At 39.2% G+C, this 13,553-nt stretch overlaps 1 protein-coding gene across 1 annotated transcript in view; it reads right to left on the reverse strand.

Annotated features, from left to right (window-relative positions):
- Positions 1-5,763: 5,763 nt before the first annotated feature.
- The window catches only part of TTK (TTK protein kinase), a 32,941-nt gene continuing 25,151 nt past the window's right edge, over positions 5,764-13,553 (reverse strand). The window contains exons 15-22 of the mRNA XM_056344820.1: positions 12,506-12,663; positions 12,270-12,421; positions 10,805-10,929; positions 10,413-10,493; positions 8,327-8,503; positions 7,494-7,584; positions 7,167-7,264; positions 5,764-6,001 (exon numbers count right to left, since the gene is read on the reverse strand). Coding sequence (XP_056200795.1) covers positions 5,912-6,001; positions 7,167-7,264; positions 7,494-7,584; positions 8,327-8,503; positions 10,413-10,493; positions 10,805-10,929; positions 12,270-12,421; positions 12,506-12,663 — 972 coding nt within the window. The 3' untranslated portion in view covers positions 5,764-5,911. The remainder of the gene's footprint in view (positions 6,002-7,166; positions 7,265-7,493; positions 7,585-8,326; positions 8,504-10,412; positions 10,494-10,804; positions 10,930-12,269; positions 12,422-12,505; positions 12,664-13,553) is intronic.

The following is a 13,553-nucleotide window of genomic DNA, read 5'->3' on the forward strand; positions in this document are numbered from 1 at the left end:
TTCAACTGTTTAATTTTTAATTTGATGTTTATCACCACTCCCAGAATTAGTTACCTGTTTAGCATGAAACCACTATTAGGTGCTTAAAGAATGAACAGAAGCCTATAGGAGGGACGAAAATAGTGACAAGTTGACCACTGACCTTCAGACTAACTCACACCCTGCTCTGCATTCTCTGCCGTTAGGGGTTTAACCATTCCCCTCCCACTCGGCTACACGTTCAGCAGCAGGAGCTCGGAGTGCCCTCACCAAAGCCAGATGAGAAGCAGGAGTCTGACTCCTCCAGGGCTACGGGGATAGACTTGTCTTCCTCCTTGGCCAAGTGTCCTGGGAACAGGGAGCTCCGCAAGAGAACTGCCTCCTTTTCTTCTATTTGTGAAGGACTCAAAGCTGGGTGCTGGCACACTGAAACAGACTATAAGCAGCATAGCTTTCAAAACTTCCACTCCATTTCGGCTTTGAATTCCAACTATGCATACAGCTGCTCAGGCTGAGTAAGGCTACACCCACCCACAAATAAAGAGGTCACCCTTCTGCCGTCAGGCTTTTCTTAGTGTTAGCTGCCGAGTAAAAGTTTTTTGGACCACAGTATTAGATTTAAAGGTTGGAAGTTTCCAAACCCATTTTTCAAACAAAAGTTACTGAAGGGAACTTACTGAAATGTTCTCATTTACCTTTCTAGTCTTCGTGTAGCTGTGGTACCTCAGTATTAGTTGATACAGCGTTATACTCTACACGCACCAGTAACGCCAGTTAGAGACATACCGGGTTTAGTCAGCCCTCTTCTCGCCCCATTTTGTACATACACGATGTCCCGAACCGTGGCCTTCAGGGTGACAGCAACGCATGACAGGCATTTTGTAATCTTGAGAAAGCTTCAGGCAGCAGCCTCTGTTACCCAACATTTCAGACTGGTATTTTCTCTCCTTTAAAGCTACTCATGCATAGCTATTCTGTACTTCACACACACTTTAAAGGGCCCAGCAGAACGTAAAAAGGGAGATGGCTGGCTGTAAGCAAAAAAACAACAGGAATAGACTGAGGGCTGGTTAAGTGGCAGCTGCCGAAGCAGGCAGACATGTCTTGTAGCATATAATTGAGACAAGGAAGGAGTACAAATCAGTTACCTATTTGCAATGGGAAATTTTTATTTAAAAGGGATGACTGATAACAACCCACTGCCTCTCATCAGCCCCAGTCCTCTTTCATAAGCTCCCTCTCGTGCCAGCTGTATTTCCCGTGGGTTCTTTAGCAGTCATGGAATGAGAAAGGATTGATAAACCATACCATACAACAGAAAAAAAAAGAGGCATGTAGCACTGCTTCTCTGCGTATTCAACATTAACCACAGAAGCAAAACAGCAGAAGTTAACAATTATAACATTCAAATAATTATGCAGAAATATTTCAAGACCTGCAATCTACACCAAGTAGTCGCGAGACATTTCAACAGTAACTCTTTGTGAAAAGATGTTTCTGTAAAGATTTTCTTCACAAGTTTTCCTCTGAAGAGGCTGATACTTCTTTTTCCCCTCTCCAGAGAAAGTGGAGACAGTGTTTCACTTCCCATGCCATAAGTAGTTTCCCAAGCTATCTAGAATCTGAAAGGTGCAGAACATTAACATTTTTTCTTTAGTTGGTTTATGCTTCATAACTAACATCTATATAACAGACAAGAGGAGTGCAGTTAGCCTATGTACTCAGTATGCTTGAAATACCACTGAATTTCCACAGGAGTACTAAAGTCTGGATGAAAAAAAAGCCCTAAAACAGAACCAACCAAACAAAACCAGGACCATTACAGGGAACAAGTCTTTTAACATTTTTTCCCCCAAGAAATATGGGATACCTCCCCCTGTCTCTGCAGATAATTCAGACTCCACAATCTGTTTCATATAATAACAATTAGACCAACAACAAAGTCAAGTTTATCATTCCAAGTTTGCCCTCACAAGGGAGATGCGCTGTTCCTGCTTATGCCCCACTACTGGGGTGCGAACACATCCTCTGCCCTCCGTTCCAGCCCTCCCCCCAGCCCAGGCCGAGGGGAGAAGGGCTGGTATCAAGAGTAGTTCCCTCTCCTAATCACCCTCCCTGTGTAATCCGAAGAATCACTGCTAACCTGGAACAAAGGAGGGCAGGTATTCAGACAGAAACGCCACAGCCCAGAATAATTCATGCTCTTTTACAAGCACTTGCTCTGTCACAGAAGAATACTCCTAACTGGCATATGAAGGTGGTGAGGCTTTAAGTTTTGAAACGCAAACATTAAGCAGACACCTGATGTTACAGAAATACTAACTGTCATTACAGAACTTTTTTAAAAAGTATTTGAATTGTTTTGCTGCTTTAGATATGAATTAAAAACAAAGTTTCCCACCTATCAAAGGGTGCTTTTATTATATTAGCAAGCTTTGAAAACTCATTTAAAAACCAAAGTTACTAAGGTCTGGGGAAAATACAATACTTCTGAGTTTCACGTATCATTTGAGATCCAAGTGTGTGCTACTCTTCTCTCATTCTCCAGTTCTTATAGGGCTGCAAAGTCATCAAAAGCTGATAAATTAATGGCAGGAAAGACAGCAAGAACTCACTGCTCCTTCAATATTGCTGTTGAAAGAGGCATTTACAATTCATTCTTTGCTATTAACTTCAAAAGCAAGACATTACAATAGTGCTACGAGTGATACCAGTTAAGCTACTATTGCTTAGTGTGCAAGCGTAGAAAAAGGTTATGTTGTGAACTGAAGAATCAAGCAAAGTACAGTGCTACTCTGCATCCAGATCACTGCAGAAATAGACGCATCCTCCAGGGATAAAAGGTAACATTTTCTTCAACTGAAGTTGTCAGTAAAGAGCAGTCCCCCATAAACACTGAAGTAGAATAGAACACGCAGGACAATATACCTATTCCTACAGGTGTAAGATAAGCTTACCTACACAAAGATAATGTAAAGGTATCTCAGCCCAGCTAATAAACGTGTCAAAGGCAGTGGGAATTCCCCTCTGACCCGGTCAAACCAAATGCTATGAAGAACACCACCCACATCCTGAGAAAAGAAAACACAGCTACCCAGTAGTGTTTGCTTACAAATGCTCAAAGTAATTTTTGAGAGTTCTCTAGACTCCAGCTGCATTTTCCGCAGGCAGTAAGATGTGTTGGCTTCAGTAAGCCTTCAGCCACAAGGGTGACCGGTTTTGCTCTCCACAGACAGCTGACCTAACTGACCTACCAGATGGCATACAGACAACAGAAGTGCCATGAACATGCACCTGCACCAGAGGCAGAAAGGATTTCCAGGCAGTGGATTTGTGCTCCAGTGCTTGGATAAACAGTGATACTTCTGTCAGACAGTAAAACCTGGTAGTCCATGCTAGACCACCTCCCTTCTTCAGAGGCTTTATGGACATTTCACAGTACTGTTACAGGTACACGTTACCAGGTAACCAGGAGCACCATCCCACTCATTTTCAATCCTTTAAATGTTTCAAGAGTCATAGAAATAAAAGCTACAAAAATCAACTGGTAGGAAGATATCAGTGAAGCCTAACGTTCCAAGACCAAAAAGAAAAAACCATGAAATCCTGTGATCCAGGTAATCTGAAGAAAAAAAGAAAAAAAAATACTTAGAAGGGGTGAAAAAGTGATATTTAAATGTATGCTTACAATGAACAACAAAACTCCCTCACATTAGACCTTTGAGAAGGATTACATTACAATACCTTTTTGCAATATCAGTTATCCAAACAAACACAAATTACAAAAACTATCCAAGAGTTCCGAATATTTCAATGCCTGTCTGAAGCTAAGATAACATGAACTCTGTAATATAAAAGGCTGAAATTATCAAGCAAAGCTTCCCTAGCGCTGACCTTCGACTTTTCCCATCCCTGATCAAGAAGTACATCGTACGCTTGATTCACAGAGATAAACAAGGAAAGAGCTACTTTAATAATGAAGTTTGGCACTTTACATGAAGGGCTATTATGAAGGAAAAGCAAAACAGGCTAATTCAAAATACTTGATCAAGATAAAGAGCTGATAAGCTCCACATTTTAGAAGGTATCCAAGAACAGCATAGCAGCTGTCATGAAACTGAATGCAAGATATTTAAAAAAAAAAAATTTAACACTGATTTGAGAACTAGTTGAATAGCAGAGCTCAGAGGGTTGTGATCAGCAGCACAGAATCCAGCTGGAGGCCTGTAGCTAGTGGTGTTCCCCAGGGGTCAGTACTGGGTCCAGTCTGGTTCAATTTATTCATGAGCTGGATGGAGGGAGAGAGCGCACCCTCAGCAGGTTTGCTGATGGTACAGAGCTGGGAGGAGTGGCTGACACACCAGGAGGCTGCGCTGCCATTCAGTGACACCTGGGCAGGCTGGAGAGCTGGGAGGAGAGGAACCTAATGAAGCTCAACAAAGGCAAGTGTAAGGTCCTGCACCTGGGGAGGGACAACCCCATGCACCAGCACAGGCCAGGGGTGACCTGCTGGAAGGCAGCTCTGCGGAGAAGGGCCTGGGGGTTCTGGGGGACAGCAAGCTGCCCATGAACCAGCTGTGTGTCCTGGTGGCCAAGAAGGGCAATGGGATCACCCTGGGGGGGATTAGGAACGGTGTGCCCAGCAGGTCAAGGGTGGTTATTCCCTGCCCCCCTCCTCTGCTTGCCCTGGTGAGGCCACACCTGGGGTGCTGTGTCCAGTTCTGGGCTCCCCAGTTCAAGGGAGACAGGGAACTGCTGGAGAGGGCCCAGCGGGGGGCTATGAAGATGGTGAGGGGACTGGAGCATCTCCCTTGTGAGGAAAGGCCGAGAGAGCCAGGGCTGTGTAGCCTGGAGAGGAGAAGACTGGGAGGGGATCTGGTCAATGTCTACAGATACCTTAAGGGCGAGTGTCCAGAGGACGGGGCCAGGCTCCTTGCAGTGGTGCCCAGCAACAGGACAAGGGGCAACGGGCACAAACTGCAACACAAGTAGTTGCAACTGAATGAGAAAGAATTTCTTCACTTTAAGGGCAACAGAGCACTGGAACAGGCTGCCCAGAGAGGCCAGGGAGTCTCCTTCGCTAGAGACATTCAAAAACCTTGATGTGATCCTGTAGAACCTGCTCTAGGAGAACCTGCTTTAGCAGGGGGCTGAACTAGATGATCTCCAGAGGTCCCTTCCCACCCCAATCATTCTGTGATTCAGTGCGTTTCAGAGAGCTTAGTATTAATGCTTTTCAAAATCCAAATTAGTGATTTCCAACCATCATAAATATTAATGGATTTTCTACTTAGAATTTTGAAAAGCATATTTGATTTATATAATAGCATTTTTAATAGAGGAAAAGCCATTTTATTTATATAACTTCAGAACAGCACTGACTGTTGTACCATGCCACTTAGTAGAAACAGGTCAAAGACGGGATAATCTTCACATGTATGTAACAATACCATCACTGCTTATATAAACAGGGTACTTATTTCCTTAGTTATGATCAAAGCTGAACACAAGTGCTTGTTGTCAAAGGCAAAACAGCATAATACTATGTGTTCATGTCATAGGAGATATTTCAAGAGATATCTGCGTTACGTACATCTATTATCATTTTATGAACTACTACTTTTTAGCTTCAGGACATAAGAGCTTGAAGATTCTCATACACGTTTTTGTATTCCAAACACTGTAGCATTTTCTAAGTTTCAATGATCATAATCATCAACTAGCATTTTCCATTGTTCAATCCAAGTGGCAAGCAAACAGTGAAACAGCCCACATTGAAAAGTGTTCAGTTAAATTTTTTTAATGATCTGCAGTATTAGGCAACAGAAAGAACATTTAAAAATGTGAACTTTATGCTGAGTGTCCTTTTAAAAGCCAGCAGCACAATGTATTTTTTGAACCAACCAGACATCTGTTTATCCTGAGTAGTACATCATTTTGTTGTCCGTGATTTTTGACTCCCAGGTTTTGCAAATGCTGATACATCAAGACTTTTACCACTGTTGCACTGTTCATATAAAGTCTGAAAGTTAATAAAAACACAAGCATTCAGGTGAACACAGTTGTATTGCACACTGATTCAAACTATATCTTTGTAATATTACCACTTGAAGTTACCACATACTGAAATATTCCAACCTCCATGCTAAATTTTTTCTATCATAAAAAAACCAAGACAGCTTAGTTGTACCAGTTGTAGTGCAACGTAGCACCTCCCAGAAAACACAAACTCTGATTTAGCAGCATGAGCAAAGGTATAGAGCTTCACAAGCTGGCTGAAAACAACCTAATTACCAACATTTAAAGCAAAGTTTAGTCCATTAATTGTCTCTGATGTAGAAACATTAGCATGGAAGAAAAGAGGTATTTGCATGCTCACAGTGAGCAACATTTATAAGCGACAGGAAAATCAGTGGCCACAAACATAGCCACATCACATTAAGAATAATCTCTTGTTCACCTCATACTTAAAAAGGTCAGGTACAACTAGCAGTGTAAAGTGTAAGCCAACTTCTTTAGATTTACTCTATGCATACTGAATTTGCTTTCCTCCCCATGAAAGCAGCTTTGCGTTCCATCTCAACTTGTTATTGATTTGATCACCATCACCTCTTCTGAGAGATGATGGAAAGAATTGAATCATTGAAGAGTTATCAAGCTTGTCCTTCAGGCAGTAAATAGAGAGGCTGGACTATTTCAACATACAGGGACTAATTTACACATAGCAATGCATTAACAGTTAATCAGTTTCCTGGAAGTAAGAACAGCTGCAGTCTAAAAGCTTGCACACTTGACAGATTTAGATAATTTTTTCATAATGATGGTTCTTAAATTAGAAGACCTACTACAGTTCTTGGGCAGTTGAAAAGTAAAGCAGCACTGTAAGTACTGTTTTAGGAAAGAGATGCTAGGGCAGTGGGTGATTTGAAAATAAAGCAGTACAGATATACTGGGAAGTGGAAAGGAAAAAAAGCTAAAATCAAGATTACCATCATCCTTTCAACCCTTCCCATTCGGGAGGACGTAGAGAGATTCCACGTGCTTGCAAAAAACCCACTACAGTGCGTAATGCCTTTCCAGCTGTGGTTACAGCTTTGATAGATGTATCCTTTCAGCTTCTACTACCAAACATTCTAACTTTGTTTGCATGAACATGTACTACTACACAAAATAGAAAATGTACTTACCCGAGCAGCTCTAGAAATAGAGTTGGGAGAATTCAAGTCAACAAGCTGGCCAAGGATACGTTTCATTTCCTCTGTTGTTCCTTTTGCATTTGCAACACCTGCAGTTAATTGAATGAAGCTGAAGTTGTATACAACTATGTATAAGGTAGCAGTGCAGTTTGTAAGAGGTTTAAAAATTAAAACACTACAGTCTTTCCCAGAATACACACAGGCACCAAAAAAAATACATTGTTACACCAGCAATTGAAAAGTACATACGAGTAAAGCATTTTGTCTTCTTAAACAGAATTATACTTTTAATAAAAACATGTTTTAAAGTAAATGTACCTGTTTGACAGTGACTTTGAATTTGAACATAGGGATGTACCAGCAACTCTGAAACTGATATTCTTTGTTTAGGATTTCTTACTAAACAGCGCTGCAAACAGAAAAAGAAAAAGAATGCTTTACCTATAAATTCAGGATTTTCTTAAGAATTAAGAGTGAGGACCTTTAAAAGACCTGGTAGATGCATGTCAGAACTTCTTACTGCTAAACTACAAACTTAGACTCAACTCAGTACGGTAACAGATTAACCTAATTGCCTTCATTAGCAGTTATCTTCAGAGTGAAGTTTGGTATCCTGTTTTACTTAAGCAACAAATGTCAGAGGACATGAAGACCAGAACCTACAGTATTGTTTTATTCTGAATGACACAGATTTGAAAGGAGACAAATGTTTCTGGATTTCAGTTTGTTACCTGCTGAGCAACACAATTAGGGCTTGAGTAAAAGCATAGGCCAAGTTTCAAAAGCAGGCAGATACGCATAGTGAAGGACAAGGATGGCAAGTACAAGAGCTACTGTATTTACTTCAGGTTATTCAGCCAAAGACATTGTCTGACTGCTTTTAAAAAAAAAATAAAAAATCTAGTAAATATTTACTAGTTTATTTGCTACTGAGCTGAAAATAGACTTTTAATAAGAAAACTAAATGAAGTAGCTCTAGCTTCATAAGTAGTCTTTTCAAATAAGGTCTGTTACTACAAATAGCACTGAGCCATCTATTTGTGAAAAAAGTTTCTCAAGCACAACTCATTAAGTTTAAGAAAATACACTTTAAAAAAAGAAATTGCCATTATTTGAATCATTAACATAAACTAATCTTAACAGACAGTTACCTTTAGCACATCTTGAAGATCCTTCTCAGCAATATCAGGAAATTCTATTTCATAGCTAGGATCAACAATAGCATGCAGTTTATTAATTGGATTTGTTATATGTTGAAATGGAGTCCTTCCATATGTCATACAGTACAAAATGCATCCCAATGACCACACATCACTTTTGGGACTTATCTAATAAAAAAAATAAAATCAAGATTACTCCTCTCTTAGGAAAGACTCAGTCAATTTATCATATAGTTGTACAGTAATTTTGCTTAACTATATCTATTTTACATTGGATAACAGATATTAGTAACTAACATACATCACCAAGACAGCATGCCATTATCTACCAAGACAGAGATGTGACTTCATTCACCCTTATTTCATAACAAAACTACTTTTATTAATTATCTTTGAAAATCAATTTACTTGAACTTAAAGTTAAATGTTGTCCTTAAGTCAAACAGCAGGATTCTAATTTCAGATTGAGTAAATACAAATAAAAGCATACTAAATTAATCCAACCCAGAAACCAGTGAGACATCACAGCTACGTTCCCAAAGCAGGAAGCCACAGTTCAGTTCTTCCGGGTTTAAAAGGATTCAGATCCAGATTTCTACGACCACACCTGAACTGTTCCTTAGAGGAGAACTTTCCACTTGTCTTGTTGAAGAGGAAGCACATAAGATTGGGGGAGCGGGGAAAAGGGAGGTGGGGAAAGCAGCACACAGACAGCCCAGCACAATGCTTAGACTTTTACTTAAGTGAGCTGAGCTCCAGAACAAGTCTGCACTTTCCATGCAATTTTTAAAAATGTAAAAAATGTTGAAAGTATCATCCTTAACAAAAGAAATCCATCTACAAAACATTCTGTGTTTGGAAAGACTAGATTGTGTTTTAATTGTTTTACTACATCATAATACATCCATTCAGCTGTTAAAGAGTCACAATCTTTTAAGTATGTATGTACATGTAGATATGAATACAGATTTTAATACTTCTTTTACAAAACTATGTACCCCTTAAATGAAGTTTGACTGCCAACGTGAAATTGTTTTCCTTCAGTACTTTCCTTAAAAATCACATTCCATTGCCCTGGTAAAGTTATAACAAGTTCTACAATACATAGTACTCTCTAGCATAGAAAAACTAATAGGATACGCAGAACTCGTACATGTCCCCTGAAATACTAGACTTCATTTTATCATCTTTTAACACTTATTAGGTACCACTCATTTCTTTTAAAACCTGCCACTTGCTTAAAAGAATTAAGAAATACACTGATGCTTGTGTCATTGTCATATCTTGTTGTTTAAGCAAACACACCAACAATGGTTTACATCAGAAAGCAAGTTTCCTGGCTTTCAGAAAAAGATTTCTAAGCCAGTTGTTTATGCAGAATGCCAAGACATAGCTGTGTAGCAGCTAACAGTACCATAAGACCTCCACCAATTTTTGGCAGAACGAAGCTGAAACAAGAAGTCGTAAGTAGCACAACAGGCAACCAAGTGATTAAGGAATGATTCTCGCACTTGACTCCACGGCAGATCCTCCCAGAAACACTAAGCCTGGAGTGATTTCAGCGCAAAGGACTTGTCAGAGATGCACAGTACAGTGAACCATTAAGATGCTCAGATTTTTGTAACATTAATCATCAGTACAGCCTCCAATATCCAAAAGGCTGCGTGCATTTCACTCACTGTACGCTATATTGCTGTTCAATGCCAATCACACTGATAACAGCAGAAGACTTATACTGCTCCATAGAAAGATTTTAAATTATTTTTACATTTATTAGTTTAGATATTACACTATTCTCAGCTCCTCCAACACCCAAACCTGAATATCTGTTTTGCTTTCAATTTTACTCATTCAGCACTTTTTTTTTTCTAATTTTTCTAAACACCATCTGCAAAATGCTTTTAGGTGGCTGAAAGGAATAAGCTTAGCCTTCAAACTCTGCCCACCATCACGGCACAATGAATTCCCTTCTGTTCTGATTTCAGCAGAAGATTACGAAAATTAAGTTTTAACATATATGCCTGGATTACTTTCTCCTAAACATGAAAGGAACAGAAGAAAAAAGATCCTATGTTACCTTAGAGCGAGATTTCCCATTTTCTCCATAGGAAGAGAGATCCTTTATTGCTTCCGGTGGCATGTAATTCATTGTGCCAACCTAGCCACAAAAATACAAAACAGTCATTTAAGTGAAGCATGTACTTAATTTAACTCACTTGATAGAAAGTTAGATTTTTATCTCAAAGCACTGAAAAGCATCTTGAAATTTTGTTTCTAAGGCTGAAGGCCATTGTTAATTCTGTTCAACAAAATGATGTAAAAAATAATGTATATGAATATTTATATATACTTATAAAACCATTCAGCATAAAGTCTCAGTATTCATTTAAGTTACTACAATAAACAACAACCACAACTATTCTAGTACTTCACAGAAAAGTGTACACCGATTTTCCAGAAGTATTTCACCTGAGAATCTTTAACGATGCTTGTCACATCTGGCTGCATTTGGTTTGCAATGCCAAAGTCAATCAGTTTTAACATTCCGTCAACTATCAGGAAGTTTGCTGGTTTCAGATCACTGTGAATAATGCCTGTAAAAAAGAAAGAAAAACGTTTAAGTCAATCAAGGTTTAGTCAATCCAAGTTACTACTATAGGGGGGTTTATTGCTCAATTCCCATTAGCCTTGCTCAGAGAGGAGGTGCAGATCAGCTTTACCCAGCCTAAACTAAATTACTTTTTGCAGATTTCATAAGTGTTTCCATTTCTTTTTTCAACAGTTAAGCCTTGCATGAGTTTGTAGTTTGAATTATTACTTATTCAAACTTATTTTTTTATATACATATTAAGATATTTAAATTTTATCTATCTATATATAAATATACATAAGATATATAGAAATAATATTACTTATTCTGCAGGCACCCCAGAATAGATTCAAGTGACTTGAGCTGAATAGTTTCTGTCAGTTAGGGACAGGCCCTCTAGCCGTATGTGCACAATGCCGTACTGAACTGCTACTGCAGAGCAATTCAGTGGCCTGGTCACTCCTGTAGCTTTCTCTTAAAGCATCAGCTAAGCAGCACTTTAGAAGAATTATATTGCTTAGTCTGGTGTTTTCTTCCTGATCTCAAAGGAATCACTCACCAAGGATTACAAATGACTGACCTCACAACCACTACTTATGTGATTTATTATGAGTGTTGCTTATCCATATAATCAACCAATCCATCTAATATTTTGCAAAATTGCTTGTTTCAAGGACACATGTAGTATGTAGCCTGTGTTTTAACATGTTTTGCTGGTTTTCTGTATTACTGAATGTTCTAGTGTCCTTGTGCTGTTAGGAGTTGATGGTCTCTGCTACATGTACAGGTCTCCAGTCTTTTCTGAAATACGGAAAGGATCCAAATCTGCTCTCTCCTTTATGGTATATATAGAGGAAACAGAATACAGATGCATGCACTTCAGTTACATAGGTAAAGATGAAAGTCCTGAAGAACTATGAGAAAAAGCTGAAGCACTATGTCAAAATAAAGATGACAGAGCTGTGTAAAAGCTGTCATTAATGTCAAAGCTTCTTTGGAGAAGATGAGTGGCTAAAAAGAGTCTGAGAACAAGTAGTACTAGAAGTGTAGTGTTAGAAGTATGCAGTGTATTCCAATACAGAAAAGATTTCCTGGTTGTTGCAAGGAAACAAAACATTATGCAGCAGTGATACTTAGAGATCCCTTTGAGTTACCAAAGATAGTCTACCTTCTGCATCAAGTTTACTGTCATCTTTTGTTTCTCTAAAATTTTTTTCATAATACAGGAATCTTTGAAGATTACTAGGCTTACACCGAAGAGCAGCACCGCCTCCAAAACTTAAATACATTCATATTATCTCTGCCATATAACCTATACAAATACCTAGAATTATTTAAGAATACCATATTCATGGATTGTATGAACAGCTTCCAGCATATTTTTCCAATAGCTCTTTCGTTCCAATGGATCGATGTTTTTTTTCTTTTTAAGCCAGCTATTGAGGTCAATATTTCCACACTCCATTACCATGTAGATATGATGATCAGTAATTTCACTAAAAAATAAATATACTTCTGTTAAAATGTAAGGCGACTTTTTATATAAAGATAGTGCTTTAATAAAATTAGTGTTTACTCACTAGTCATAAAGGCGAATGATCTTATCGCTATGTCGCTGCAGTTTATTCAAATGAGCAATTTCATTCTTATAGCTCTCAACAGTCTGTTGATCAGCTTCCTCTAGGTTCACATATTTGACAGCATACAGCTGCTTCTTCTCATTCAGTACTTGAAACACCTGCAACATAGTACCCATGAATAACTTCATTCAACCCTCCAACCAGTATTCTGTCTTACTACAGTCCATTTCACCACAGCCCGAATCTCTTTCTAAGAAAAAGCCTACCTTTTCAAAAGGAAGCAACAACACCAAATTTAGAGAACTTCATACAAGTCAGCCTGAAGAAAACCTAAAGAAGCCACCAGTTACCTCTATCAGAAACCATCCTGGTACCATACTGTATTTCACTAGGTATATTTGATCACAAATCTGAAGTGTTCCAAGGATGGAGAATGCAAAACACCTCCCACAGAGAAAAGGAATTGACCTGCCACTGCACATCCATTTCAACACACCAAAATGATTTGGAGGCTAAACCACATGGCACAGGAGAAAAGTTTGAGAGCACTGAGTCCATTCACACTTCAGGCAAGAATGCTACAAGGAAACTTATTGCTGTCTTCAGCTATTTAAAAGGAAAGTATGAAAAAGACTCCTGAGCCATCAAAGTATGAGAGGCAATAAGCATAGCTAATAAGGAAAATCTGATTAGATGTCAGGAAATTTTCTTCCACCATCATGTAGTCGAACAGGGGAGTAGGTTGTCCAGAGAGGCTGTGAAATCTCCATCCTTGGTGATATTCAAAACTCTATTGCAAAAGGCCACAAGAAACCTGCCCTATTCCAGCCTTGCTTTAATCAGACCATTGGACCAAGTGACATGCAGAGGCCCCTTCCACCCTACCTTGCTCTGCGATTGTACACTGCCAACAAGGAAGCTATTCTTCCTGGAGGGCCCTGCTGACTGGAAGCTAGCCAATGTTATCCCAGTTTACCAGGGCACGAGGGAAGACTCAGGGAACTACAGACCTGTTAGCCTAACCTCAGTTCCTGGAAAAATTCTGGAC

The sequence above is a fragment of the Falco biarmicus genome, chromosome 6 (assembly GCF_023638135.1).
Source record: "Falco biarmicus isolate bFalBia1 chromosome 6, bFalBia1.pri, whole genome shotgun sequence".
Classification (NCBI taxonomy): Eukaryota; Metazoa; Chordata; class Aves; order Falconiformes; family Falconidae; genus Falco; species Falco biarmicus.